Source organism: Perissodus microlepis, chromosome 11, assembly GCF_051167445.1.
Source record: "Perissodus microlepis isolate ML-2025 ecotype Zambia chromosome 11, ASM5116744v1, whole genome shotgun sequence".
Classification (NCBI taxonomy): domain Eukaryota; kingdom Metazoa; phylum Chordata; class Actinopteri; order Cichliformes; family Cichlidae; genus Perissodus; species Perissodus microlepis.
The window spans coordinates 27,678,648-27,705,674 of NC_140471.1; the positions used below are offsets into that span (position 1 = coordinate 27,678,648).

Here is a 27,027-nt window from a genome sequence, read left to right on the forward strand (position 1 = left end):
AATCGTTAGTACTCTTGTGTTTTCTGGTTATGTAACGCACTTCAAGCTTGTCAGTGGAAACTGAAACAAACGCCTGTTGATTTTCCACTTGTCTGCTATAATTTCACATTTGAATTCAAAAGATGAATATGATCTCACATAAAAGGCAACTCTTCATTAATCCACTCATACTCATTGCATGCACATACACCTTTGCTAACTCCTCTGCAAGGTTATCACAGTGCTGCTGTGTTTGTCCTTGACACTGACAAATGAAAGAAAACTATGAAGCCAAATGCACCCCCCCCCCCTTTTCTGTTGATATTCATACACAGTTTCCCTCACCTCGTTTACATCCTCGCCCACAACAGTTTGCTTCTGTAATGATTCAGATTGCCACCTTTTCAATTCAGGCACCGTTTGATCACCTGATTTCCCCCAAGCTTCTTTCAGGTAAATCGGAAAGATCCAATTTCCTTAAGTAATTGAATTCATTCTCATTTTAATAACCCAGAGCAACTGGAGTCATATAGCCCTCTCTACTGTAGGAGCCCGGTTTTACAAATGAAAGGAAGAGGGTGGATAGGTGGAGGACACAGGTGAGCGGCTGAAAGAGCTTTGACATGTGAGGTGATTCAAGGTCTGTCAGTAATGTGAAAGCTAAAGAAAAGAAAGAGAAATGGAAAAGGAAAGAAATGTGAAACCACATTCAGCGACCTCACACTCCTGTAGTCCTGACCCACAGTGGGTACACATAATTACTGTAATACAGTGAATATCAGGCAACAAAAATCACCTTCCCAAGTGGACCTGTGACCCCAATTTCAATTTAAACATTTTTTTCTGACTTTACCCTTCATTACAAAACTTGTATGTATCCTAAAATATCTGCGCTGATATTTAAGTATTATGCACAATACAGTACTTACGCTGGACCCAGTTGCCACTGACTGGACTGAGAAAGTTTGGGTACAAGCCATGGGGTTTCTCAATCTTGTTCAGGAGTTTCCTGATGTTCATCACCTGCAAATCACATGCCATTAGGCAAGGGGAATTTGTATTATGCCATCACCTCAAGGCTGAAAGGCATTTTGCACAGAAATTGTAGTAATAGGAAATCAGAACATTCTGTTCAGTGCTGTAAATTGCAAAGGAAGGGTTATTCATATACTGAACCTTCTCCGTGTATACTGGATTGCTGGACAGCTCAGTCAGATGCACAAATTCGAGGTGAAGAGTCCCAAACTCAGCCAGGATACTGCTCCCAGCTGAGGCCCAACCCCAGCTCCAGCTGGTGCCACTGCAACAGGGATGACATTCAAACACGTCCACTAAGTATCGCGAAATAGACAGTTCAGCAAGACAGAGATTCATAGTAAATATCACTTATTTTTGCATGTAAATTATAATAAAACATAACAAAATTTGGTTTATCTGTCTGTGCCCATGTTTGTGAGTGGTTAGATATGCAATGCCCACTGGGAAGTGGTAAGGAAGACAAGAAGAAGCCGGTTCAGTTACCCCGTCTGATGTTTGTCACCTGTCAGTTTTACTGTTTTTGATTCAGTTGATACTTAGCTGATCCTGACTTTTTTTTTTTTTAATTCTGAGAGGCTTACCTGCTGCTATTGTGCTAGAGTTTGAATATTTTATGTAAAGCTGTGGCTAAGTCATTATGCTAATTTGACACTGCACACATAGCCTGTGTTTTTCTTTAGTTATATATAGTATGTGCTTTTTTTGTTTTTAAATTAGTAAAGCCTTATTAATTTAAGGCACATCGCCTTATCTTTTTGTAGCATCAGGCATATGTAGTTGAGCCTGTAAAACATAAATATTGACCATGCTCAGATCTTTGTTTTAGGATCGGGTCTTTGTGAAACTGACACTGCTAACTGCAAATGCAGATTAATTACATTCACTGGTGGCATGCTGTGAAGGTAATGGGTTTAATTGCTGTTCTAATCTTTTTGGTTTTATTCATACAGTCTAAAACATGCTCAACAGATAAGCATATTCATTTGGATGTAAGAGGAGCTAATAAAGCTTTTAACTTTCTATATGCTCGCTCTTTACAGGATTGCTCTGGTTTTCAAGTGAAAGCATAACATTATTTTGTTTGTGAGTGCTTACCAGGATAACCTTCTGATACCCATCAATCTCCTCTCAGTGAAACAAAGTCTGATATAGTTGTCATTTTTCCAACTGTATTTGAAGCTAACAATCTACTCATTGTGCTGCCTTTGTGTACAACTTTTTTGCATGACATCAATTTCCTTGTTTTGTTTCCACAAAATTAAAGCACGAGAACTACTTTGGGACAACAATGTATAGTTTAAAAGGCATTTTTAGCTTTCTAGCTTTCTTTTCTGGTATACTGCCACTGCAGCAGCATTAAACCAAACTCCAGGGAAGAGCCTCAACACTTGCAAATCTCATTTTTTCCAAGGCCACTTGCAGACGAGATTCTTCAGATGTTAAAGAGTACGTCATATTCTCATCACAGTGCAGCTGAACAGAGCTGAACAAAGTACTCTGAGTGCTGGTCGGACCTCTCTGTACTCAGTCTCTGCTTAATGCATGAGGCTTTGCTTTTTATTTCAGATAGAAATCAGTAACTATCTCCTGCAATCTCTACAATGCATTCCATCCAAAGTGTACTGATCTAATTGAATTTGATATGTGGTTATTAAACTACTAATATCATAATGACAACATTGAAATTATAAATTCAGATTTTTCTTCATTTTTATGCATAAATGCCAAATGTTTACCAGTTCCTGTGATGTAAAGATGTTACGTCTTTGTCTGTTTATGTGAACACAAACAGTCTGTATCACATTGTGCTGCACATAACCGTGACAGGCATTTTTCTGTGTATTTTGACATTTTGTCGACCAGTCAATAAATTAATAAACAATACAAATGTTAATTTCAAAAATCGGTTTATGTAATTCCAATTTAGTCAAATGAGTTTAAAAAACTCTCTTTGCCCATTAAATCTTGTATTATTAACCTAAGGTCATCACATTTCTGTGCTTTTTGTAAACGGCTTATGACACTGACCTAAGAAATAAAAACTGCAGCACATAACGTTCAGATGTTTAGAGAACTATTCCCAGTAGTTACACACTCCAAGTGAGTGCATTTTTAAAAATCTTTTTCCGATGGTGGTGGTAGTTTTAAAATACATAAAATTAACTTGGCAGCTGATGTGGGCTGGCCCACAAATTGGATCTCTGTCTGGTAAAAATAAACTAATCAAAAGTCTATAAAAAATAGCCCTCTCCATCATCTAACATTAATTTATGTTCGACTGCTGTGATTGATGTTTGTTTAAAGTTTCATTATACTCAATGTCAAACTTACTCAAGTTCTATGCCTTAATATAAACCTGGAAAAGTGTTTTAGAAACTGCACACCAAGGTCAGCAGTGCTGGCCCATTAGTTAGTGCGGGTAAGATCACTCAACAAATCAAATCAAAGCTTAGTGTGGTGAACTGATGCTTGCCAATGATTAGTTAGGCCATAATACATTAAAAGAATGACTTTACATATCCTCTAAGAGTTGCTGGAGGATATGTGATATCGGATAATGAATTGAGTTGAAATGTTGAGAAGGTGAGAAGAAAGGGGAGAGAAATGGTGGGAAGTGGCTGGTGAGTGAGAGCAGAGAGGAATCAAAGAGTCTGGCACTCTGATAAATGCACCTATTAAAGGTTTAGGGGCTGCATCATTAATACTTCTGGCTTGAGTCATATCTGATTCCCACTTCAAGTGGAATCAATTGAAACTCGGTACAGGGCAGCAGGTGTTGCATTCGTTTTTAGAGGGAGGAGTCTCTGGTAAGCAACATCACTGGCACGCATCTGTTAACCCTTTCACCTTCTTTAACAAACACAATCTATTCCATATCAGTCAGAAATATAATCGAGTGTAAGAGAAAAAAAAAATCAGATTAAAAAATGGAAATCAATACCACGTGTTAGGAATAATGTGCTTGGGAAAAGTAGGATCTTTTACATTTTAACTGCAATCATTTTAGCATTGTTTACGTTGTCATTTTAACAGGAAACATAAATTAAACACTACATCTAATGTTGTTAAGGGTTTTAAGTGCCGTTAAGAACATCTTTAGCACATTGAAGGGGTTTTTGGCTACAGAACAGGAAATGTGGCATTGTTAATTTGTAAAAGGGGAATCTGTGAGTTATTGCATAATCTAAATTATAAGGTTGAGAGCAAAAACAACCAAACACAAAATCAAGAATTTTATTAGCTAATATGTTATTTTCTCACGGATTTTCTTCCTCTAAATATTCGACAAAGCTGAAAGAAGGCTCCCTGGAGCGTATTACTATAATGATAGTGATCATGACCACGTTCAGACTTTCTGTCAAACCAAATTTAGAATATTTAGTTTCTGTCACAATAAACTGAAATAATCTGAACGATTAAGAGAAAAAACTTTTTAAAAAAAAGTGGTGTTTTTTTGTAGAAAGTCTACATATGCACTTCCTGTCAATCAGTTTTACCATACTGTTTTATATAATATACACACACTAACACAGTAGTACACACACTATATACCATTAAACATAAGAAGAATCTATCACAAGGAAAAAAATCAATTAATGGAAACTCCCTTGAACTGAATTCCCCAGGGTGCACACGTTCTCTCACACGCTGCATATGTTTACTTCCAAAGTGACGTGGGTTTGTTTGTGTGTGATACACTATGGGCAGTATGGTTCCTCCTGTCCATCTGCAGGACTGGCACTGTTTGTAATGTAGAAGGAATTAACTGTAGACTGAGGTAATTAAATCTTCCAGCAGCTGTCCAGCTTGGCTGGTGGGTTAATTGGTAGCAGGTGGAAGACAGGGGTGCCAGGAAGTATCTTATAAGAAAATACGATTAGTTAATGAGAAGAAGAGTCTGAAAGTTAAAACTTGGTCACGTAATTTTGATCCATATTCACATCATGATGTACCCTTTACACTTTGTTGTTCATACATCATACGAGTGATGACAAGACAATAGTCACGTTGCATGAATGTAGGCCAGCAATGATAATTTGCTTGTCACAGCCGACCGACATAGTGCTGTTATCATTCATCAGTTTGTCAGATTTCTTTATTGTAAGCTTTTCAGTTCCGATTTCCGTCTCACTATAAAACTGTAAGCCACTTTTTTCCCCTCTTTATTTCCACTCCCGCCTAAAAAGGGTCAAACCCACATCCAAACAAGCGGAGAAGCAAAACTCCACGCTGGAAATTGCTCTGAAAATGAAAATAGCTCAAAGTTGTGCTGCATGACTGTGGCATTAAGAAGATCATGTCAACACAGATTCTAGATTAGAAAGGCAATAGTTTAGAAAAGATTGAAAAATTAACAATGTTCATTTAAAAACATGCAAATATTATTCAGACGATCTTCTGAAGTGGTTATGAACACAGATTAATTCTTATCTAAATGTCATCTGCATTATGAAGCTTAGCCTGCAGCTGATCCACTGTCAGTAAACAGAGTCTGTGTGACTGAGATGGGTTTTTTTTTAAAATACAATTTCGCTTTCCTTAATTGATGTTATCAAAACATTGAAACAACATTTATCTTACTTAATGACAACTTACATGTTGAACTTTGTTTTTTTTTTCTTAACTACAAGTTTTGCTCACTCTTGAATGTCAGAAAAATGTGATAGCTTTCAATCGTCTTTTATCAGAGAAGAAGGACAGGTGGACGCGATGACTTGTGCTGAGACTCACCTCCCGAGATTGATGACTCCTCGGGGTATTCCTGTTGGTGTGTTGAAGGCAGGCAGTAGCTTCTCTCCCAGCTCCACTGCTTTATTTTTGAACAACTGAAGAGAAAACACAAAATACAACTTGGTGAATATTAACTGACAAAAATACAGTATGCATACAGTCATGCAAGTACATCTATGCACATCCTTACTGCTTCCACAGGAATTAAAATGCTAAGTAGCAGTCAGGCGCTGCTAATCAAATGCACTTGATTAACTGATCATCAGCAAGTGTGAACACCTCTATAAAAGCAGAGGCTTTGACTGAGCATGTACGTGTGTGTTATGATGACACCACAATCTTCCCAAGAGTGCTCAAACTGTGCAATACTAAGAGAAACTACCCATCCCCCATCAGAGAACAACATCTCAGGCTCGAACATTTAACATGCTGACTGAGCTCTGTAAAGTTCATGACATAGCAGCACAGCTTAGGTTTGCAAAGTTGCATCTAAACAACCCATAAAACTTGCGGAACACTGTTTACAGGTTTGGACAGCGCCATGTTTTGCAAAAACCAAACAGCATACCCACGCAAACACCTCATGCTGTCAAGCACGGTGACGGAGGTGATTTGGGTTTGTTTCACAGCCACAGTGGCCTTGTTTCTTGGAGTCAGCCATGATCAAGTTGACCATCAACACCTCTGTATACCAAAGAATTAAATATGACACCATCTGTCTGACCATTAAAGCGTGGACCCCAAGCACAGAAGCACACTGAAATGGGTGAAAAGAACAGAATCAAGGTGCTGCATTGGCCCAAAGTCTAGACCTCAGCTAGCTATGCATAAATGAATCCCACAAACCTCAAAAATCTTTATCATGAAACAACACTGTAAAGAAGAGTGGGTCAAATTCCCCCAATAAATGTGACAGACTGATAAAGTAATAGATTAAATTACTACTTCAGGTTATTTCCACTAAAGGTAACTCTATAATCTCAGACTGGATGTACTTTCACAGGAGTACTAAGAGTTATTTTTTAGACGACTGTAAAACATCCAGTGTGTGTGAATTAGTTTCTTCTGTTTACTCATAAATAGTTAAACACGTTGCCTCTGACCACCCTCCCCCCTCAAAAGACAAACAAATAAAACAAAACCAATAATGTAAAAGCATTAACACAACTACTGTAATATTAAAATAACTCTTAGTTAAGTGCTCTACGAAAGTCTATTTAAAACCGCACTCCCTTCACATCTGCACTAGCAACAGTCTCACGTCGAGGCAGTATCATCTTATGAGCTGGACTATCTTTCATCAAATCTCCATTCATTCTCCACCATTAACCAGAGGGAATAGTGTTTGGGGGGAAAAAAGGAAAGGAAGATAAAAGAGTAAGACACTGAAATCTCAACAAAGAGAGAGATGTCTTAGAAGACAAAAAGGTAGCTGAGCAGAGGTGAGATTCATAAAAGAGAGTGAAAACCTCAGAGACTGGAGACAAGAGAAAGTGACTGAGGAGACACTGACGTGTTACATGGAGAGAAAACGGTGTAGCTGAGGACAAAGCGCAGTCAGAAAGAGCTCGTGCAGGAGAGCAGTGACTCAGCAGAAAAATCGAAGATGAGAAGAGAAATTGCAGCCAGGTAGCTACAGCCCACTTGTCTTTAGCATGATTATTATTGTAGAAGAGAACTTTGCAGAGTCTAGTTTGAAGTGTGCAGTTGCTTTGAAGAGAATTTCAGAGTTCTATTAAATATTTACAACTGGCCCGTATATTCTTCACTCCATAACTATATAGGGAAGAAAAGAAGTTTAAAGCTGCCACAGATCCATTTGTTTGGTAATGGTTGTTTGTTACTGACTGAATCTGGTTCAGAAAACAATCACTGGGTTATTTTAATACTTGAGGACATCTGAAAAATATTAATGAGTCTCATATTGTTTTTACTTTTAGAAGGAATAACATAATTAAAAAAGCTCCCATAAAACTCAAATTAAACATGAAAGTAAGAATAAGATTTGACTACAATGTAAAAAATAACTTAAAATTAACATAAAAAAATTAAGTTATTGAGCCTTTAACTGTGATTTACAATAAAACACTAATGAATGAATCTGGATTTCTGCAGCACATGTCATTTCACAACTTAATTATTTTATTATGAATAAATAATGAAAGCTACTAATTAGTTGCGACCCCATCAAAAAAAAATTCAAAACTAAAACATTGATATTAAAAAAGAAAAGGCGAGCCTGTTTCACAATGTCACCTTGTCCTTGGGACCAAATGGCGTCTCCATAGCAGACAGCATCAATAAGAAAAGAAAAGTGCCATATAAAACCATAATTATATCTATACCTTAAATGTAAATGGCCTGTATTTGTATAGCGCTTTTACTAGTCCCCCCTAGGGACCCCAAAGCGCTTTACACACCCAGTCATTCACCCATTCACACACTGGTGGAGGCAAGCTACAGTTGTAGCCACAGCTGCCCTGGGGCAGACTAACAGAAGCGAGGCTGCCATATCGCGCCATCGGCCCTTCTGGCCAACACCAGTAGGTTGAACTGGGCTCGGGGCTCGAACCGGCAACCTTCCGATTACAAGGCGAACTCCCAACTCTTGAGCCACGATCGCCCCTCGTGGCTCAAGAGTTGGGAGTTGCACAGTGGGTTATACAGGTAAACTACACTGTACATATCCTAGTAGTATGTACATCACAAGAATAGCCAAAAACACAAGAAACTGCATCACAGAATATGAATCGTATTATTTTTTACACCCTTAAATACAAGGACTAACACAAAAACAACTTTACTTATGATGTCAGAAATTTTATACTGATAAGAACAGCAGTAAGAACAGGAATACATCCTACATACATGTAAAAAGAAAGTTTAAGATTAGCAATACTCATCAATAGAACCTGAACGATAAGCTGGTAGATATAACCTGTTTGCCAATATCTCCATATCAGAATTTATAATGTCTAATAAGTGGAAATAAAAGTAAAGAAGACATGCAAGAAACACCCTTCAACCATATTCTGAGTGTTGATGTTGCATAGTTTGTCCACTAGAGGGTACTTTGCAACAACATGTATTTTGGACGTCACAAACAGCTACAAGCCTAACTGAGGACAGTCGGCCAGGGAATAACTGAGTAAATAAATAACTACACATTACAGACATTAGGGAAATCTGTTTATTTCTTATGTAAGTGAAATGGAAAAAAATATCAGACTTTAACAAGATCTATGAGAGCTCTCTTAGATCAGACACCGAATATGAGTCATAAAATTCCTATATCAGTAAGGCTGATATTTATTAATTATTATTGGTTTCAGACACTGTATTAGTTTAAGAATGTGTGTCTATTGAAAGATTTTATGGGACCGTGGTGGCATTACACAGTCACTTGTTAATTCTAGCTAGAACAGCCTCCCCCTTGACGTGTGTCAGTGCACATCTGTGTGTGCCACACTCGCTCGAGTCCCCTGGTTCTCCATTTTATCAAAGAGCGTGGTAATGACCCTCCGCCTGGTCTCATCTCTCTTCATCGCCCCTTTCTACCGCCAGTGCTGCGCGAGCAAACTAGAAGCCCAAAGGCACAAACACGCACACACATACACACACACACATACACACACCCAAAACCAACACAAATGCAACTCTGTCCTCGTTTACGTTCTGCATTTGCGTCTATAAAAGCTTCACAACAGAAAGATACTTTAGATCATGCAATCAATCACATTTAAATGACCTCCCTTTACTACATTAAGTAACAGACAAACATGAAACAGAAGCTGTTGATTATATTGCATTCATTTATTATTGTTTGCTTGTTTATAAATTACATGATTAATTATAGTAAAACCCCTTTGGCAGGCATCGTCTCAGTGCACAGCACACAATCTAAATGAAAGGCCGTGTTCGTAAATCTATCTTTGCCGACACGCCACTGCTCTCTTGCGCCACACTCAGAGCCTCCTCCAGCACATGAGCTTCCATCCTGAAGTGCTACTGTAATTGCACTCGGTGTGTTTGCACTTGCATCTTGTCCAATGTGAAGCTATGAGTAAAGTCCATGATTGGCTGGATTTACATTTCTTTCTGTGTTTTTTTTTTTTTTAATATTTAAGACTCCCTGCAGGGATGAAAAGGATGGACGGATGGTGGAGCAAGGCAAAGAGCAACGCTGATAGAATGTGACAGCCGACAGGTCACTTTCTTCTCTCTCAGTTGAAATTTTCTGTCAGTTGGCAGATAGGAGGCTGGACACAAATGGCTTTTCTATCAGCTCTTAACTGCTGAAGACACACATCAAGCATGGTCATCTCTCCCAAAACAAACATCATCAGAGCCCAGTGGAGAGAAACTTTTCTTGGTCTGCCACTTCGGTTTACCACTAAAAACTCTTGAGTCCTCACCCCAGGGAACATGGCACATGGAAAAAAGAGGTCTATGCACTCTTCCACATGCCCAGATTTCAGTGTTAGTAATTTTGAAACCTCTGTTTCCTGCCAGTCTCTGCCTCAAAACCCTTTGTTCTTGTAGTTGTGTAACATATTTTTCTGTTACAGTTATTGTGGCACAGTAGATGCTACAGTGACCACAGCAATAGAGCTAATATACAATGTTGATTCACATAAACATTCCCATCAAACTTAACTGAAACCAAACAAATATTTAAATTCTGTTGGATACTAGAAAATATATTAAAAACACAATCAGGACCATTATAGTCCAGCAATTTTTTTCCATCTTCAGTAATTTATATGGGTTTGATGGCTCTATGTGGAAAGCTGGATGTAATAAGAGCAGCACTAACATCCTATACAGAACAGAGCAGGCACTGTGACCGGCATAACAATGACTGCGTCAGATACAGCAAGGAGAAGCTAGGGTGTAAGTGGGTTGCAAAGCTGCTTGCAAATGCAACCGCGAGCAGGCTAATGCAGTTTAAATATTGCATGCAAAGCCATCATCTGATGAGGGGGGATGATTATTGAGCTTGGTTGATTCAGCAGGGTTTTAAGACAAGCTTAACATAGCCTCTCTGAACTTATGCTAAGCTTAGCATTATGAAAAGTAGAGTGGGCTAAGAGCTGCAGCATGTTTGATCACAGAATATATATATAAACTGATCACACCTTCACTAACAAATCGAACATGGACAGCAAACATTTGAACTCTGTCGCATTAAAGAATAAGACATATTTTCCTGTGTTGCAAAAGTTTGATAACTGCTTTCATCCCCATTTATCTGAGAAGGGAGAAAAATAGAATTTTACCAACCTCATTCTTCAATTGTAAGCTAAGTCCCTTATTCATACATTTTTTGACTCTTCTTAATGTTTCTTGGCAACTTTCCCTTTTCTTCTTGTCATTTAGGACACATTATCATGCGTGATTAGACAGGTGACGCACATGGTGAAAATATAATGTGGCAATAAATGACTAGGACGGCGTTTTAGCAGCCAGCAAAGAGCATCATCAGCTGCTTGAATCCCTCACTCTCTGTGTCACTGGTGCTGAAGTGAAAATGGGAGTCTTTAAATGTGAAAACAAAGCCTTGTCTCTTCTACACCTGCCATCATTTCCTCTTTACTCATACTACAGAGATGTAGGAGACAAAGCTAACTGAAAACCTGACCTGCGTAAGATGACACAGGGGTGGCATGCAGCAGGGTCATCATGTGCAATTTGAAGGCAAATTTCATCCAGGGGGCTGGTTTGTGGCTCCTTGGATTCTATCCTCTATTTCTGAGAGCAAAGTGTATGCAGAGTTCATGCATAATCATATGTTGATTGCAGTTCAACACGGATATTTTCATGCAACTAGTTACCTATTTAAGAAGAGTTAATTTGAAATCACTTCAGGTTTTCTTTGATCCACAAGTAACAATAAAATCTAAGAAACTCAGTGGGTGAGTATTGGTGTTTTGAGAAACTTGGTGCCTAGCTGAGAAAAAAAGGCATTTTCCTTTAGACCAGAGATCTATAATTCATATTCTGGCAGCTTATGAGTACAGATCTTCAGACTAATCTCCTCCGCATCCCTCACAGCTCAGCATTGTGTGAGTCTGCAGTAGTTTTCTCACAGATTTTCCCCTTTGTTCTGACTTGCAGAGGAGAGCTGCTGGTCAAAAATACATGTATAAAGCAACTTGCAGGCAGCAGGGAGCAGTTGTGATTACTTTTGTATCAAAAAAAATTGTTATTTGGATGGGTTTTTTGTGATGCAGGCACTTCTCATGTGGAAATATAAACCATCCCTCTCACTAACAGCTGTGATCATTATCCTCAAGTTAACCTAATGGTTGGGACTTTGTTGCAAGATTCAGCAACTTTTCAAAGAAACTTTTTTCACTTTTTTATACAAATTACAAGTGAGGCACATATCTCTCTCTTTCTCTACGGTTTAGCAAGCTGTAGCAGCCAAGGAGAGTCTGTGCACTATGCAAGACAAGCTTTTAACTTTCTTTTTTTAGTCATTATTTCACTTCTAAATATAGCTAAAATCTCAACACAGCCACTCACAACTTATGTGTATGGTTAGATCTTAGATCTTGTTAGATGACATTCCAGTTATAAGAAAATCTTTGAATACCGTTTGCGAATTAGGACAGAATTTTTAGTTCTGGCAACACAACAAAGGATGCTTAAAACTGAACCGTCTCTAACGGCTTGCAATTAACAAGAAATGAAAACCTTGTAATGACGTCAGCCACATGATGATGAGCCAGGGACAACACATCACTGTACAGCAAAACGTGTTTATTTTTCAATTCTAATTCATCTGCTAACTATATATTACATTGTCATAACATAAAATGAGCAATGTCAATGGCAATTTTCTAAACTAAGGTGACATCTTCAGCATTGCAGAATGACTTCATGTATTCACATTAGTAATATATCTAAAACAAAGTGCTCTTTGTTTGAACTAGTGCTCTTTGTTTGAACTAATGCTCATGTTCTGCTTACCTGTAGTAAATTTTGTATCTAGTTAATAAATATTCTGATACATTTCCATAACCTATAGAGGTCAAACCAAAAACAGCTTTTGTTTTGTAAATTTGAAAAGAGATCAGTGTTAATAGAAAAAAAAAGGGACACTTTTGGCTGCTGTTTTATTCACAAGGGATCGCCAAAGCAGGTAGCTTTGCATGTTTGATTTGGCACATTTTTACACCGGATGCCTTTCCTGGTCTAACCCCCGGTGGGATTTGTCTCTTCTTCAGGGATCCAAACAGATCTTTCACTTTTACTAATCTTTCACTTGTTAGTCTTAGTATAAATATACCAAAATTTTCTTTCGTTTCCCATTTCTCCTAAAACAACTTGTCAGTCTCCAAATCCTACAATGAATACCCCTATAATCTGTTTTTATGTGCACAGGTTAATTATGCTGAACATACAGTTTACAGAGTCAAAGCTGGGAAAAGCTTCTAATAACAAAATCAGGACTTTTTGAGCCTAACGTCAGCTAAAGTTGAGCTCCATGCAACACCTCAAACAATGTTTAGTCAGTAAATGATGGTGCTGCTTTTGCTGTGGAAACAATCCACTTTCACCACAGACTTAGTAAATCACAGATGTAATACACAAACACATGCAAAAAGACATCTGCAAACGAGCAAATTGAGCGAATGGTTGTAAAACATATTTACATGTTTCATCATAACTTGAACTCTGCACCTGTGGGGGTGTTTTAGCTGTGTTAGATGGAGTAATTATTTTGTTTTGGAAAATGGTCGTCCTACAGTTGAGAGTTGAAAAAAAAAAAATGAAACCGTGCACACAACTAAGAACACATTAAAACAAGGTTCAGGTTTGCTGCAGGCTGAAAGATAGCTGTGGTTTAATTCTACTGAGGCTCCAACAGGACACTCATTTTCTCAGCGCGAGGCGAATGGAACGCATTCTTTACAATTCTTTATAAGTAGCGGGTGCACCTTGTTTAATTTCTCTCCCAGCGGCATTGGTCATTAGTAGGATCCTTTTCTGTCCTCTTTATCTTAATGAGCCTGATAGGGGAACATAGAAATATTCCAAATAAAACAGACACCATGCAGGTATCTCAGTGACTAGTTGCAGATGTCACTGATTGAAAGGAATATTACAAGTCTCAGCTTCAATAGTCTTCCCCGGTACATCTACCCTTTCAACTGGATCTGACAAGACTGACAGGAGGAGACCCTTTGATGCACATTGATTTCGTTCTTCATTTCACAAGCTGCTGGTGCGAGCTGACTGAAAAGCAGACAAGTCCACAGCTCACAGCACCATCATTTTACTATGCTTCAACAAGTCCAAATCTCACTACATCAACATTGTTGCCTTTGACCAAGCTTTACCCCTACTTTGAATACTGAGCTACAGATGGTAAGCTATATTTAGCCACAGTGGTGTGTAACATTCTCAATGAATATTCAAGGTTAATTTGGGCAAGATAGTAGAAAGACTGCAAAGTGTTCTTTTGCTTCTCTGTAAATCTTTACTATTGCCAATGAGAGAATCGTTTTAAACGTTATCCGAGCCAGTGGTTTCACTGCAAATTCCTATTCCATTGTTGTACCCCACTCACGTTTCAACATCTCAATCTGAAAAGCTGGCACAGTGACATAGCAGGCTGTGTTCAAGACGCACTAACTCGCAGCACGTAGGTCTCACATCAGCCGCTCGCCCCTGATGTCGTAAATCAAAAGTACTCTGCATAATTTATGCAGCATACCATCGCCTGAGAGCGAGTAGGCGAACATGCTAAAACAGATCCAATAAATTAGACATGAGGACTTCGCCGAAAACAAACGCAGTGGTAAAATGGAAGTACCCACCAAAGCCCAAATTGGAAAACAAACAAGTGGCGGCTGCTCAATCAAGCCCCCACTGGAAAGAAGCAGCTCTAAATGAGTCCACATCACAGCTATACTGTTAAGCAATGTTCATCAGCTTAAACGTTCCTCTCTCAAGTGCACGAGCCGCCCACAGACTTTCTGCCCCTCCTTTTGACCCACTAAACTGGGCTTATACAAATCATTCCAGTGTGCCGGCTACTGCCTCTGTATTATGTAGCAAACACAATAGCTGTTCTTTCTGTCAGCTTAGTGATGCAATTATTGAAGAAGATGTGGGTGCTGGTTGTAAAAACAGAAGAGGTCATTATTCAGTTGTTTCAACTTTAACATGTTCTTTCCATATTACAGGATAACCACCAAGTGGCAGTATATGCTTCAGTTTTGATTTGGGAACCAAAACATTACGTTTTATCATCCAAAGCTGCTTATTTTGTGTTATTGCAACACAGTGTCTGCATGAAATGAAAAAAATAAATAAAAAGAACAGCCAGAGGGAAGACTTAATCCTACTCATGTTTTACTGTGTTTTTAAAAATAAATACACAGACTCCACATGTTCGATTTGTGGAGCCATCTCCAAGCTAGCCGACGGCAAATCACTTTGGATCATTGTCTTAGCACCTTGAGAGATAATAATATTGGCACACTCCCCACCTGTGGCATACAGGACAAATAAAACAAGCTTGTCCATCACATAGCAACGCTGTTATACCCGTTTACGTATTGACAGATGTCATAGATGATCAGTCCTCGCTGTACCAAAGGACCAGACATCAATAATTCAACCTGCAATTTGCAGGGTGCCACAACCTTTCCATCATTATTACTGTGGAAGAGGAACAGGAAGAAGATGGGGCTGATGGTGTCAGATCCAATTCTCATAAGGGCCTTAACAGTCTCACAGGCCCGGTGTAGGAGGACAACAGGCACCTACTGGCCCACTCAGCTAGACACAAGAGCTAACAGGTACCTTCCTGTGTGGGCATCGACAGACAACGCTCCCAGAGAAACCGTAGGAAATCTAAGAGATCTTGTTAAAGTGTAAGAGAGAAAAACTGTCTGGGACTGCGCCTGTGAGCTACATGCAAATGGTGGAGACATCACAACTCTGTGTAGGAGATGGATTAAAGTTTTCACACATACTTTGTTATATCCTGTGAGAAACCTGCAGGCTGCAACAGAATGTAAAACATTTGAGACCCAACAGAATAATGCAGAGGCCGTAATGTTCATTATACTCCCTCAGTGCGAAAGTGCTGTACTAGTACTGCATTAAAAATAAGTTTCAGGGAGGTGCTGGAGGGCAACCCAGACTGCCATGAAAAGCGGTTTACTCCACTGAGAACATGAAGGTTCTGTGGCACAAGAGGAAAGCTCTCAGAATGGTCACAATTAGGATAGTTTAAGGTAAATCTGCCCACTGGATTTAAAATTCCCCTGGTGAAGTCTTTGATGTTTTGGAATAAATGGAGTAAACTTTGCTGAAAAATTAAGATGCATGTTAGGTTAGGTCACATTTTACTACACTGAGCAAAGACAATGTGAAAACAAAATGTCAGGTGCACTTTATTCTCACATTTCATTAACTTGCAACATACAATTTGTTTACATGTCAAATTCATGCAAATGAAATATGTGTTTGAAGTGACACTATAGCACTCTTCCTGAAGCATGAGGTCTCTGGTATTTGGCACTTTGTTGTTCAGACAGCCTGTCGTTATCGGAATAATAAGAGAGAAAAATGTCCTGCTGGTGCCGCAAGAGAAAAAAATTCAGTCACCAGTTTCATTAGGAATAATTGTCTGGACACCATGAATGTTTCTACAAACGTTCATAGCAAGAGAATTGTTGGAGTATTCCTAAAGTATTTCCTAATATTCATGACTCTTTTGTTTTGCACACAAACAGGATGTACTTGCCTTTATATAGGGCTTTTCTAACTGACCACCCTAAGCGCTGAAACCTCCATCTCTTGTTTTAAAGAGTTCACACTTCTTAATCTAAGATATTTCTGAACACTGAACAATAATACCGTATATACCTGTTGCTGGTTCTTCAAAAGAGATGAAACGATCTGAGAGAAAAAAAATGCAATTTCACGAGTGGTAATGAGATCTGGGGAATATAGTGCGATGAGGGGTTGAGGATAAAGTGCCTCAGTTGAAAAGAGAGAGCGAGAGAGAGAGATGGGGGTTTGTGGTAGGACTGGGATGAGAGAAGGCAAGATGAAATGAGGAAGATCACTCTGGCCTAGTGCGGATCAGTGGTTCAGTTGGCAATATGTGCTAGTTGTTTGTAGAGTGTAAGAGAAAGATGCAAAGAGAGAGGCCGGGCTTCTTTAAAAGCCCCTGATGGCAGCGCCGGGCTTCAAAGCATCGGCTGCCTCATCAAAGACTCGACTCAGTGAAGGATATGGCCACTGTGATGCCTCGTATGCGGGGGAGCGACTGTGTGTGAGTGTATGTGTGTGTGTGTAAGCTGGAGTGACAGATGCTTGCCTGAGAATGTGTTTCTCTAAATTAAGAAAGCACATATCATACTTTTACTGATTAATGAGTCCAACGTGAATCTTCTATTGGAGCTTCAAACAGTGGTTGCCAAGAAGGAAGGGATATCAGTCCAAGTAGCACACATGTTATTGTGTAGCTTTGCAGTTACCTGCTAAAACCACTAACCCATTGAGGTATAGATCCCTGTGGGTGTCATGTGGTGTGTAGCAGCTTGATGGTGGCAGCAAATCCGCTGGGGTCTTGTGGATTGCGGGGTTGGGTCTGTGTGGATCAGAACTGTTTTAGCACATTCCCACAGATGATTAGGATCTGGGCAGTGGTTCGTCTCCATGGTTGAGAATTTAAACCGGTGTGAAAAAAGACGCGCACACACACACACAAATCAGGTCTTCCTAGTTAAGGCTGGCTTTCCCTCTTATTTTACAATATCCAACTTCACAGATTTTGAAATGTTTACATCCTGGGTATGAAAATGATTTAGTCTGTTGTTAACGCCTCCCTTAGTTAAGACATAATTTTAAATTGAAGTCATGCATTACTGAGAGTGTGACCACTCCTTCCAACTGTCACCTCTGCCAGTCTGAGTCACTGAATTGGATGTCTTGATGGTGTTGATGGATTTTTTTAGACCACTAATAATATGGAACGCCTTTTAGTTACTAGTACTGTACCTTTAACAAGTATGTGCTCCATGGTATTGCTACAATAAAAGATGATGACGATGTCACTGTAGCCATGTCCATCTTTTATGTACAGTCAAAATAACCCTTACCACACAAATGCAGGGATCTATTGTTTTCTATATTGTAATGTAACGATTAATTTTACCTTTCATTTGTTTTAATGTTGTAGCTGTTTGGGGTTTGTCTTTGGAGAGAAGTTCCTGTTCTGAATGACGGAAACTCTCTGTAATATATCCTTGTTGAAATAAACAAATAAATAGAGCCTACATAATCACCGAGCCTCCGTGGAGTCTGGAAAGAAAAGGCAATTCAGTTTAACACAGTGCACAGGCTGCTTAGGGTAGATAACTGCCATTCAGGCCCTCAAAATTTAACTGCTTTTCCTCGAAAATCGAAACATGTAAGACACTTCAGAAACTCAATTTCACAAGTTCTTCAAAAGGGGTAAGTGCACAGGCAGCAAGTCACTTCTTATAATGATAGACATTTTATCAGCTAGCTGTAACACCATATATTTTTTAAAGCAAGAAAGAAGTTGATACAGGCTCGCAAAGTCAAACTGGATTCTTTAAGATTAGAAATGGCAAAAAGTGGCATAAAAAGCTAAAGACTTCATGACAGTGAAAAGTGGTTGCTTGTTTTATCTGTGCCACACCCTGATACAAATACAAAGTGGTTTTAACAAAGGTGATTTATTGCTGTTGAGCTTATCTGCAAATGCAGAGATGACTTTTTATTTTTTGGGCATATGTAAATGGAGCACAGGCTGCACAGAGTCGGAGAGAATCGAAGAATAGGGTCACGCAGGGGTCGCGCACAGCTTCAGTATCAGGCAAGCAGACCTTGAATCTAATAGAAAAACTGATGCTTTTTTCATTTAACATGAATTCAATAATAAAGAGATTTCGACCTGAGTTTAAACATTCACTCTAGTAAACATGCTTCACTTTTTTTAATGCAGCAAGAGTAGTTTAGTGATATTTCACCTAGCCTCCTAAAATATAACATGTAATGATTTTTTCCCCATTGCAGCACAGAAAATACAAGAGTACAAGAATGCATATTCTCTACAGTCTGGTATGCCAATCTCCTTAAAGTTCAAATCTTGTCGCAATTTAAAATAAATCCCTCGCTGTAAATTCACCTTTCAAAACAGTCAAACACAAAAATGCACTGTTTCATTAAGAATGTAGTACTGTACTTTCGTTCACCTACAGAGCCTGAGCTCGAGCGTGCTCCTTGTGTGTCGTGTGTCCTTGAGCGAGACATTCAGTTTCCATCAGCGGCATGGCAGCCATTCAGGTGATCCTCTGCTCTGAAGAGCAAAGTCAAATGACAAATTCCCTGTGGGCAGCAGCAGTACAGAAATAATCTAACAGGAGGGTAAACGAGTTGAATTCAGACTGAATGAGTTGAATTCAGACATCAATCCACTGTGTAAACTCTCAAAAAACATTAACCATGTTTTTAGACGTGCCTTCAGGCTTCAGTCAGCTTCTGTTCTATAACACTACGGAGGCTTCGCTGATGACATGTCATTTGTCTGTGATCTAACTCGCTCGTTTCTGCCTATATAAAAATCAACCCCTTAGGATAAAAAGAATAATGTGAATTCCACCCAATCTTCCCTGTTATGATGGATCCCCCCCGATTCTTTCAACACCAACCTCACATCCATTAGGCAATCATCATCTCTGACTCTACCTCGGGGACCTGCTTCTACGGCACTGCATTCTTCTCTGCGATTGGCCTGGCAGACTTTCTGTTGCCTCGCTGTTGCCATGGTTTCGACTGGAGCTGCGCTGCAGTGTTTGCTAGCTCCATCTGTCTTGGGTGTCAGCTGGGTGGAAAATGCTGTGATTCCACTCATTTTCTCAGTAGGGGGTGGCATCCATCCTTCTGCCACTCCTCTGTGTCTGTGCTAGCACAGATCAACACGGTGCCTGACTCAAGTTCACGCGTAGCTCGACAGCAAAGAGGATTTTTGTTTGGTGTCGGACATGCTTCGTCAATTTGAAGGCAAAATAATGTTAGAGAAGCTGAACAGATACGCTTAACTCCTGCCAAAACACCCAGGCGCATGTTTCAACCACTAGGAGTGAGGAATACAAAGATGTAAAGTAAAGCTATTCAAATTCCAAAGAGAAACAAGGTCATTCATATCAGAAAAATGTTAAACCAGATCAAATTCCATAATCAAAAACTCTAAACTGCAGCTTATTTCACATTTCAGTCTCACTTTAAATCAGCAGAGTGGTTTCCAGCATTTTCCATCACTGAACACTACATTTCTACTCACTGGAAAATTAGCTGGTCTAAGTCTGAAAATAATTGACACGATATGAGAAAATACCACCAGCAGTATAGCCAGTTTTGCTAACGGTGAAATAGCTTGTGTGCTCAATGAGCTAATGCCAGAGTACAGGCATGCTTGAGGGCATGATGCTTGCCTCTTTTCCACCTGTGGTTATCAACACTAACTGTGCTTGCTGGCTCTTAGCCATTTATACCAGAGCACACCAGTATGGGCCCAGTTTCTCCTCAGGGTGGTGGTAGTTTTTGTTGAAATAGCTTTGTCACATTAAAAATAACATCCAAGAAAAATTAAGTGGTAGTCAGATCACTAACTCAAAAAAAGAAAAAAGAAAAAAGAAAAAGAAATTGCACTGCACTACTAAAATATAACTACAGGCAGTAGTGACTACATAAATAACAACGAATCACTCTGACACTTCTCATTGTAAGAAGAGCACATGGATTTTTGACCTCTCGCAAGAACTGGAACATCTTCAGGCAGAAGATTTTAGGCTGAATATTCTTACAAGATGGTGAGTAATAGTGTCTGATATTCCCCAAGACCCTTTGATGTGTGAAGGCCTGAGGTCATCTGAAGGGTCCGATCTTGCCATAAATGTCACAGCTCATAGACATTGCTTAGGCCTTAGTTCTTTGATCCTAATTAAATGTTACTGCTCGCCAACTGCCAAGACAAAGAGGAAGTGCAAGAGAAGAAAAAAGGACTGTAAGGAAAACAGGGGAGGGAAGGTCCGTGTAACCATGTGTGACACGCTGTTTGATTTGCAGTATCAGAGTAAATTAAATAACTTTACAAATACATAACTGTCTCTAAATGTGTTTGTCAAATCTTCACGTGTAAAATTATTGTAATGCTCAATTTCACTGACTTACACTTGTGGATAATAAGATCCACGAATACCAGGGCAGCTACAGACCCAGTTACACTAACACATTTATTTGCATATCTGAACATGCAATAATTTGTTTTCATTTTGCTTCCAAGGAGCCAGACTTTTGTAATTTTCTTTAATGTGGTCAATGACCAATAGTGTCAAAGGCATAAAAATACTTTTCTTGCACCAACAAGGTGGCGCCCAAAGAGATATTAGCTTAAAACTGAACTGAAAGGTGTGAAATGTGTCCTTGAAAATTTTGAGAAAACTGGACAAGTGGGCGACGATAGAAGAGGTGGCACATCTAAAAATCTACAGCAGGTGAACAGCATAAAAAAAACCCAAAATCAGGTGTTATGATCCTGTCAATTATTAAAAAAAAAAAAAAAAAGACCTGAGGCCGGACCCAAGACATGCATCTGGGTTTTCAGTTGGTCCATCTACTCATTGACAAAAACTCATGGTCTCAGTGGAAAAATGTCTGTCAGAGAGTCATTCTAAGGGAAGGGAAACAAGGAGAAAAGACAGAGGTATGCCAAAAAACGAAGAACTAGACAGAAAATCATTGGCAACAATTCTTACGGAGTGATGACTTCATATTTGAAATTTTTGGTTCAAATTGTTGTTGTCAATATAGGTCAGGAGAGAGGTACAGAGAGTGTCTAGAGCCATCAGTAAAGTACAGTCAGATTTTGATGCAGTACCATCTGGAAAGCATCTGATTGGCAGCAGCTTCATATTTCAGCTTGAAAGTGATCCCAAACCCACTGCCAATGCAGAAAAGGGATACCTGGATGTAAAAGCACTCAATGGAACATTATCATGGTCTGGTATTGGCCCCCCAGAACTTAAAGATTATTGAAGCAGTGAGTGATTATGCTGACAGAGAACAGAACAAAAGGCAGCCAAAATCAAAATGGTATTTGTATAGTGCTTTACTAGTCCCTAAGGACCCCAAAGCGCTTTACACATCCAGTCATCCACTCATTCACACATGGCAAGCTACATTGTAGCCACAGCTGCCCTGGGGCGCACTGACAGAGGCGAGGCTGCCGGACACTGGCGCTGCCGGGCCCTCTGACCACCACCAGTAGGCAACGGGTGAAGTGTCTTGCCCAAGGACACAACGCCCGAGACTGTCCAAGACTGTCCAACCTTCCGATTACAAGGCGAACTCCCAACTCTTGAGCCATGATCGCCCCATTCTTCTCCCAAAAGAAACTTTGAATGTCCTTCAAGAAGCCTGAGGACTACTTAAAGATGATGCTTTGCTCAGTGAAAAGACTGACTTGGGAATCCATTTGAATTATACACACTTTGCCTTGTATATTGTATGTATGTTTTAATAAATCTCTGCACCCATTTCCCATTTTCCTACCAAAATATAAAGAAATGAGGGTGGCTTGAGACTTTTGCGCTTTTACTGTATCTAACCGTTAACCATTATTTATTAATTTAATATGTTAATTTGAATAATTTATATACATATACACCCTGCAACTCACATAGATGATTTATATCTGGGGAGCAATGTATATGTGGCCATATTTGAAGGCTGCTACTACTTATTTATTCTGAACAACAACAATTACAATAGACTGGAGCCATAGGCCAATTTATATGCACTGTTCACAGATGTCTCCAAACCCTCCCAAAATAGGTCACCGCAGCCTAAAAGACAAGCGTAAAACATTTGTACTCAACTACAGGCTGACAGCACCAGACCAAAGGCTAAACTGCAGCAGATAAACGCTGTCCATCATGTCTGGAAGAATGAGTGCAATGCATTTGTCTTCCGTAAAACTTGAGCTTCACTCGAGACTAGCAGAGGCAAGGTCTGTTCAATAAGGAATACAATACAATACAATACAACTTTATTTGTATAGCACGTTTAAAAAACCAGCGGTACACCAAAGTGCTTTACAATAAAAATGGGAAAATTAAGACATGATTAAATAAAAGACTATTAACAAAGTACCACATATGTCATCAGGTTGAGGGCACTAATTATACAGCAATAAAAGGGAATATAAGAACAAAGTTACTAAGAACAGATATAGCTAAAAGATAAAGTACATAAATAAAAAAATTGAACCAAATATAAAATAGGGACACTAACTAGATGGAAAAGTTATGTTGAATAAGTGAGTTTTTAAACGGGATTTAAAAGATAAAATTGAGTCTGACGCACGGATAGCGATGGGAAGGTTGTTCCAGAGATTAGGTGCAACCAGGGCAAAAGCATTTAAGTCTAGATCTAGGCTGAGCCAAGAGTAATTGGGCTGAAGACCTGAGGGCTCGCCCAGGGACATATAGACTAAGAAGACTGACAAGATAACGAGGGGCTAAATTATTTATAATTTTAAAGGTGAGCAACAATAGTTTAAATTCAATGTGATATTTTATGGGTAACCAATGCAAATCAATAAGAACAGGGGTGATAGAGGCATGCTTTCTAGTGCCAGTCAGGAGGCGAGCCGCAGCATTTTGGATGAGCTGGAGTCTATGAAGAAGAGCGAAGTGAAGACCAAAGTAGAGAGAATTACAGTAATCCAATCTACAGGGTGGGCCATTTATATGGATACACCGTAATAACATGGGAATGGTTGGTGATATTAAAGTCCTGTTTGTGGCACATTAGTATATGTGAGGGGGCAAACTCCTCAAGATGGGTGGTGACCATGGTGGCCATTTAGAAGTCGGCCATCTTGGATACAACTTTTGTTTTTTCAATAGGAAGAGGGCCATGTGACACATCAAACTTATTGGTAATGTCACAAGAAAAACAATGGTGTGCTTGGTTTCAACGTAACTTTATTCTTTCATGAGTTATTTACAAGTTTCTCTTTGTTCACAGCCATTGACATGTCGAAGAGGTTAACACGTGAGGAGCGGATCAAAATTGTGTTGATATCTGGTGAACGCAGTAACTGGGTCATTGCAGCAGATTTCAATGCAAGACACCCTATGAGACCACCCATCTCCCATGCTACAGTTAGCAAACTTCTTGCTAAGTTTCGTGAAACTGGTTCAGTGTTGGATTTGCCAAAATGTGGACGCAAGAAAACTGTCACTAATGAAGAAACATCAGTGTCTGCCCTAGCTTCATTCAGCAAGAGCCCACAGCATATCACTCGCCGCATGTCACTGGAGAGTGGCATTAGTCGAACGTCCCTTCGGCGGATATTAGCTACTCACAAATGGCACCCTTACAAACTCCAGCTACTGCAGCATCTCAACAAGGATGACCCAGATCGGCGCATAGAATTTGCAGAATGGGCAAAACAAAAATTGGAACAGGACCCTCAGTTCACGCAGAAGGTTTTGTTCAGTGATGAGGCAAACTTTTATGTGAATGGTGAAGTTAACAAACAAAACCACCGCTATTGGTCTGACACTAACCCACATTGGATGGATCCCTCCAAGACTGTTGGAACAACAAACGTGATGGTTTGGTGTGGTATATGGGGTACAACGATAGTGGGTCCATTATTCATCAAACACCACAATTTCCGTTTTCTTTTCATTCAGGATAAGGGAATTGCCTGAAAGCCATTCTCTGACTTCTCTCATGCACTCGAGGAAGCAGTGCAACGAAGGAGCAATATCGTCATCATCTAATTGAAAATATATTTGTATATCATCGGCATAGAGGTGATAAGAAATGTTCTATTTTTCAAAGATTAAGCCTAGGGGGAGAGAGGAATGGTAAACAGCGTATAGGAAAGAGGAAACACTGCAAGGCTCTGACGGTGAATTCAACAGGTGTACTTCAAGGGTGTGTGTATGTGGTGTGAGTATAACTGCTGGGAAAATCCGAGGCCTTTTGTCTTCAAGTGATTTTTTTTTTTTTTCAATAGTTTTCTTCATATTGGCAAAAAAAAAACCCAAAGTAAAACATAGAACATGTAAAAAAAAAAAAAAGGAGTAAAAAAGTGAAATTACTATGAATGTCTATCCATATAAAAATGTCAACTTTATAAAGAAATAAACATTTGACTCATGGAGGAACAACAATAACAAATGGACATTTTGCTGTCAGCAAAAGATTATGTCTGATATTCAAGAATGATGACTGATGTATTACAATGTTGTTTTCCAGCTACTTCTAGTCAATTAATGACTCAGCCACTTGTCATTAATTGCAACATCGGTGCGGCTGTGTCATTACAGCCGCAACGATGTTGCTGGAGGACTTCGATAGCGTGCCGCGATCAGTAATAATGCAGTTCTTTTTTTTTTTTAAGTGACAGGGCTAATGAGTGGTGTAGCAGGCAGAAGCACTGATATGGAAACAGCTCATTAAAGGTGTGTCTACAGCCACAAGTGGAAATGAGGCCAGTAAATGTGCGATGATTGATGCATGAAAAAGAACCATTTGTTTGCCTAACCCTGATGTTCTGTTAAAAAGTAGGCAAAAGCAAATTTACATCTTGAGTAAAACAGAATTATAAAACTCTGAAAGCTTTAGGAAAGGAGGAGAGAGTAAAAGCACACAGAGGGAAATAGTTAGGCCTCAATCAGCAGTGACCATATCTGTCTGCAAGGCCAGAGAAACTTTATGTCCGTTGAGCCAGGAAGGGATTGAACCAAAAGCTCTGCTTTACCATGTGATTCCCAGCAACCAACAATCTTGCTACTATTCAGCAAAGCAGCCCTGCTGTCTGAGAGCATCAATTACTGTAATTCAGCTCAGTGTAGAAATGTGCACAAAAGAAAAAAAAAAGACAGACAGTGATGGGAGATGTGACCTTGACAGGGCAACGCTGAGGCAGAAAACACCAGGCGGCCACTCAGCTGAGGGACAGCTGTTGATCGCATCAGGAGGTCCTCAGTCGATAAGCCGGCATAACAACACTGAACTCCAAAAGGGGTCTTGTGTGCTTGAGTACTTGTGCGTACATTGGCAAGATTTGTCACATCTGAGTGTCAGTGCTGCTGCGTATCAGTGGTTGGCCCTGCGTCGAAGCTCAGATGTTTAAATGCTATTTATCGGTGCATGGAAAAGTTTAACTCAGCGCTACATTACAAACTATTTGCCTTTTTTGTAGCAATTCCTGAAGGACGATCTGATGTGTGTCGGTGAGGGTAAGCTATGTTTTACCCTACCGAGGTAACAAACCTAAACGACGGATATGCTTATTTACACAGCGGCCAAGTCTGTGCATTGTGAAAGTCAACCTGGCATGGTGATTTCATTTTCCCAAGCCAAGGTCAGCTGTAATCAAGGGAGAGCTTTGTGCAGAGTGGCATTCGTTAATGGCCCAGCCCAGTCGGGACATCCAGGCTATGTTGGGACAAGTCACAGGTTCTGTCACCCTGAATGAGCCAGTTGTCCACATTGAGGCGGAGAGAGCAGGCTGCTGGTCAGCTTGTATTAATTTCAGAGGGAAGCAGGAACTTGCTGTGTCCACAGTGGTGACAATAACAGAGCCAAGGTGTCTCCTGCGAAGGCATGCTGTCACTCCCGCCACAGTAATGTCCACACAGGAGCCTTAACATTTCTTTCTTCCCTTTTCCTTTCTTTCTCTTCAGCAGCACCTGGCACTAGTACAGCTCATTTCAGAGAGTAGCAGCATGTGAGAAGAGCTTGCCTGTCTTTGTAGGAGTATGACTGAAAGAGCACAAGAGAGAAAAAGCAGGATTGTTGGTGGTTGGCAGCTCCTCTGTGCTCCCATTTTGAGGTGGCAAACGTGTCACATTGTGAGGGCCGCTACCTGCTTGGCAGCTGCGAACCCTCTCCCTGCAGCTCTGTTTGTCACTTGCCTTCTCTTTCCCTCTTTGTCTTTGCCTCTCAGTATGACTCCTTAGACCACTGATCTACCAATTTGCCAACGCCTCAAACATCCCAATTAGCAGACACACACAGAAGCAACTTAACTGCTCACTCCAACTTAAAAAGTCAGAATATAAAACATTGGAGAGGCCATTAGATGTCTGAATTCAGTCAAGTGCGCAGAGGAGAGAAGCTGTTTTTACCTGTGGATGGCAATTAAAGCGGCTTGAGTGTCTGGCAATGACTGTACCTGAGTGCTCTGCTTTGCAA

At 39.8% G+C, this 27,027-nt stretch overlaps 1 protein-coding gene across 2 annotated transcripts in view; it reads right to left on the reverse strand.

The window, feature by feature from the left end:
• Positions 1 to 27,027, reverse strand: part of LOC146378085 (mannosyl-oligosaccharide 1,2-alpha-mannosidase IA) — a 192,627-nt gene that overhangs the window by 14,207 nt on the left and 151,393 nt on the right. Inside the window, exons 5-7 of one of the 2 annotated variants that reach the window (XM_084943815.1) lie at positions 5,749 to 5,843; positions 1,156 to 1,282; positions 909 to 1,002 (exon numbers count right to left, since the gene is read on the reverse strand). In XM_084943815.1, coding sequence (XP_084799941.1) covers positions 909 to 1,002; positions 1,156 to 1,282; positions 5,749 to 5,843 — 316 coding nt within the window. The remainder of the gene's footprint in view (positions 1 to 908; positions 1,003 to 1,155; positions 1,283 to 5,748; positions 5,844 to 27,027) is intronic. The other variant, XM_084943816.1, reaches the window with a different exon arrangement.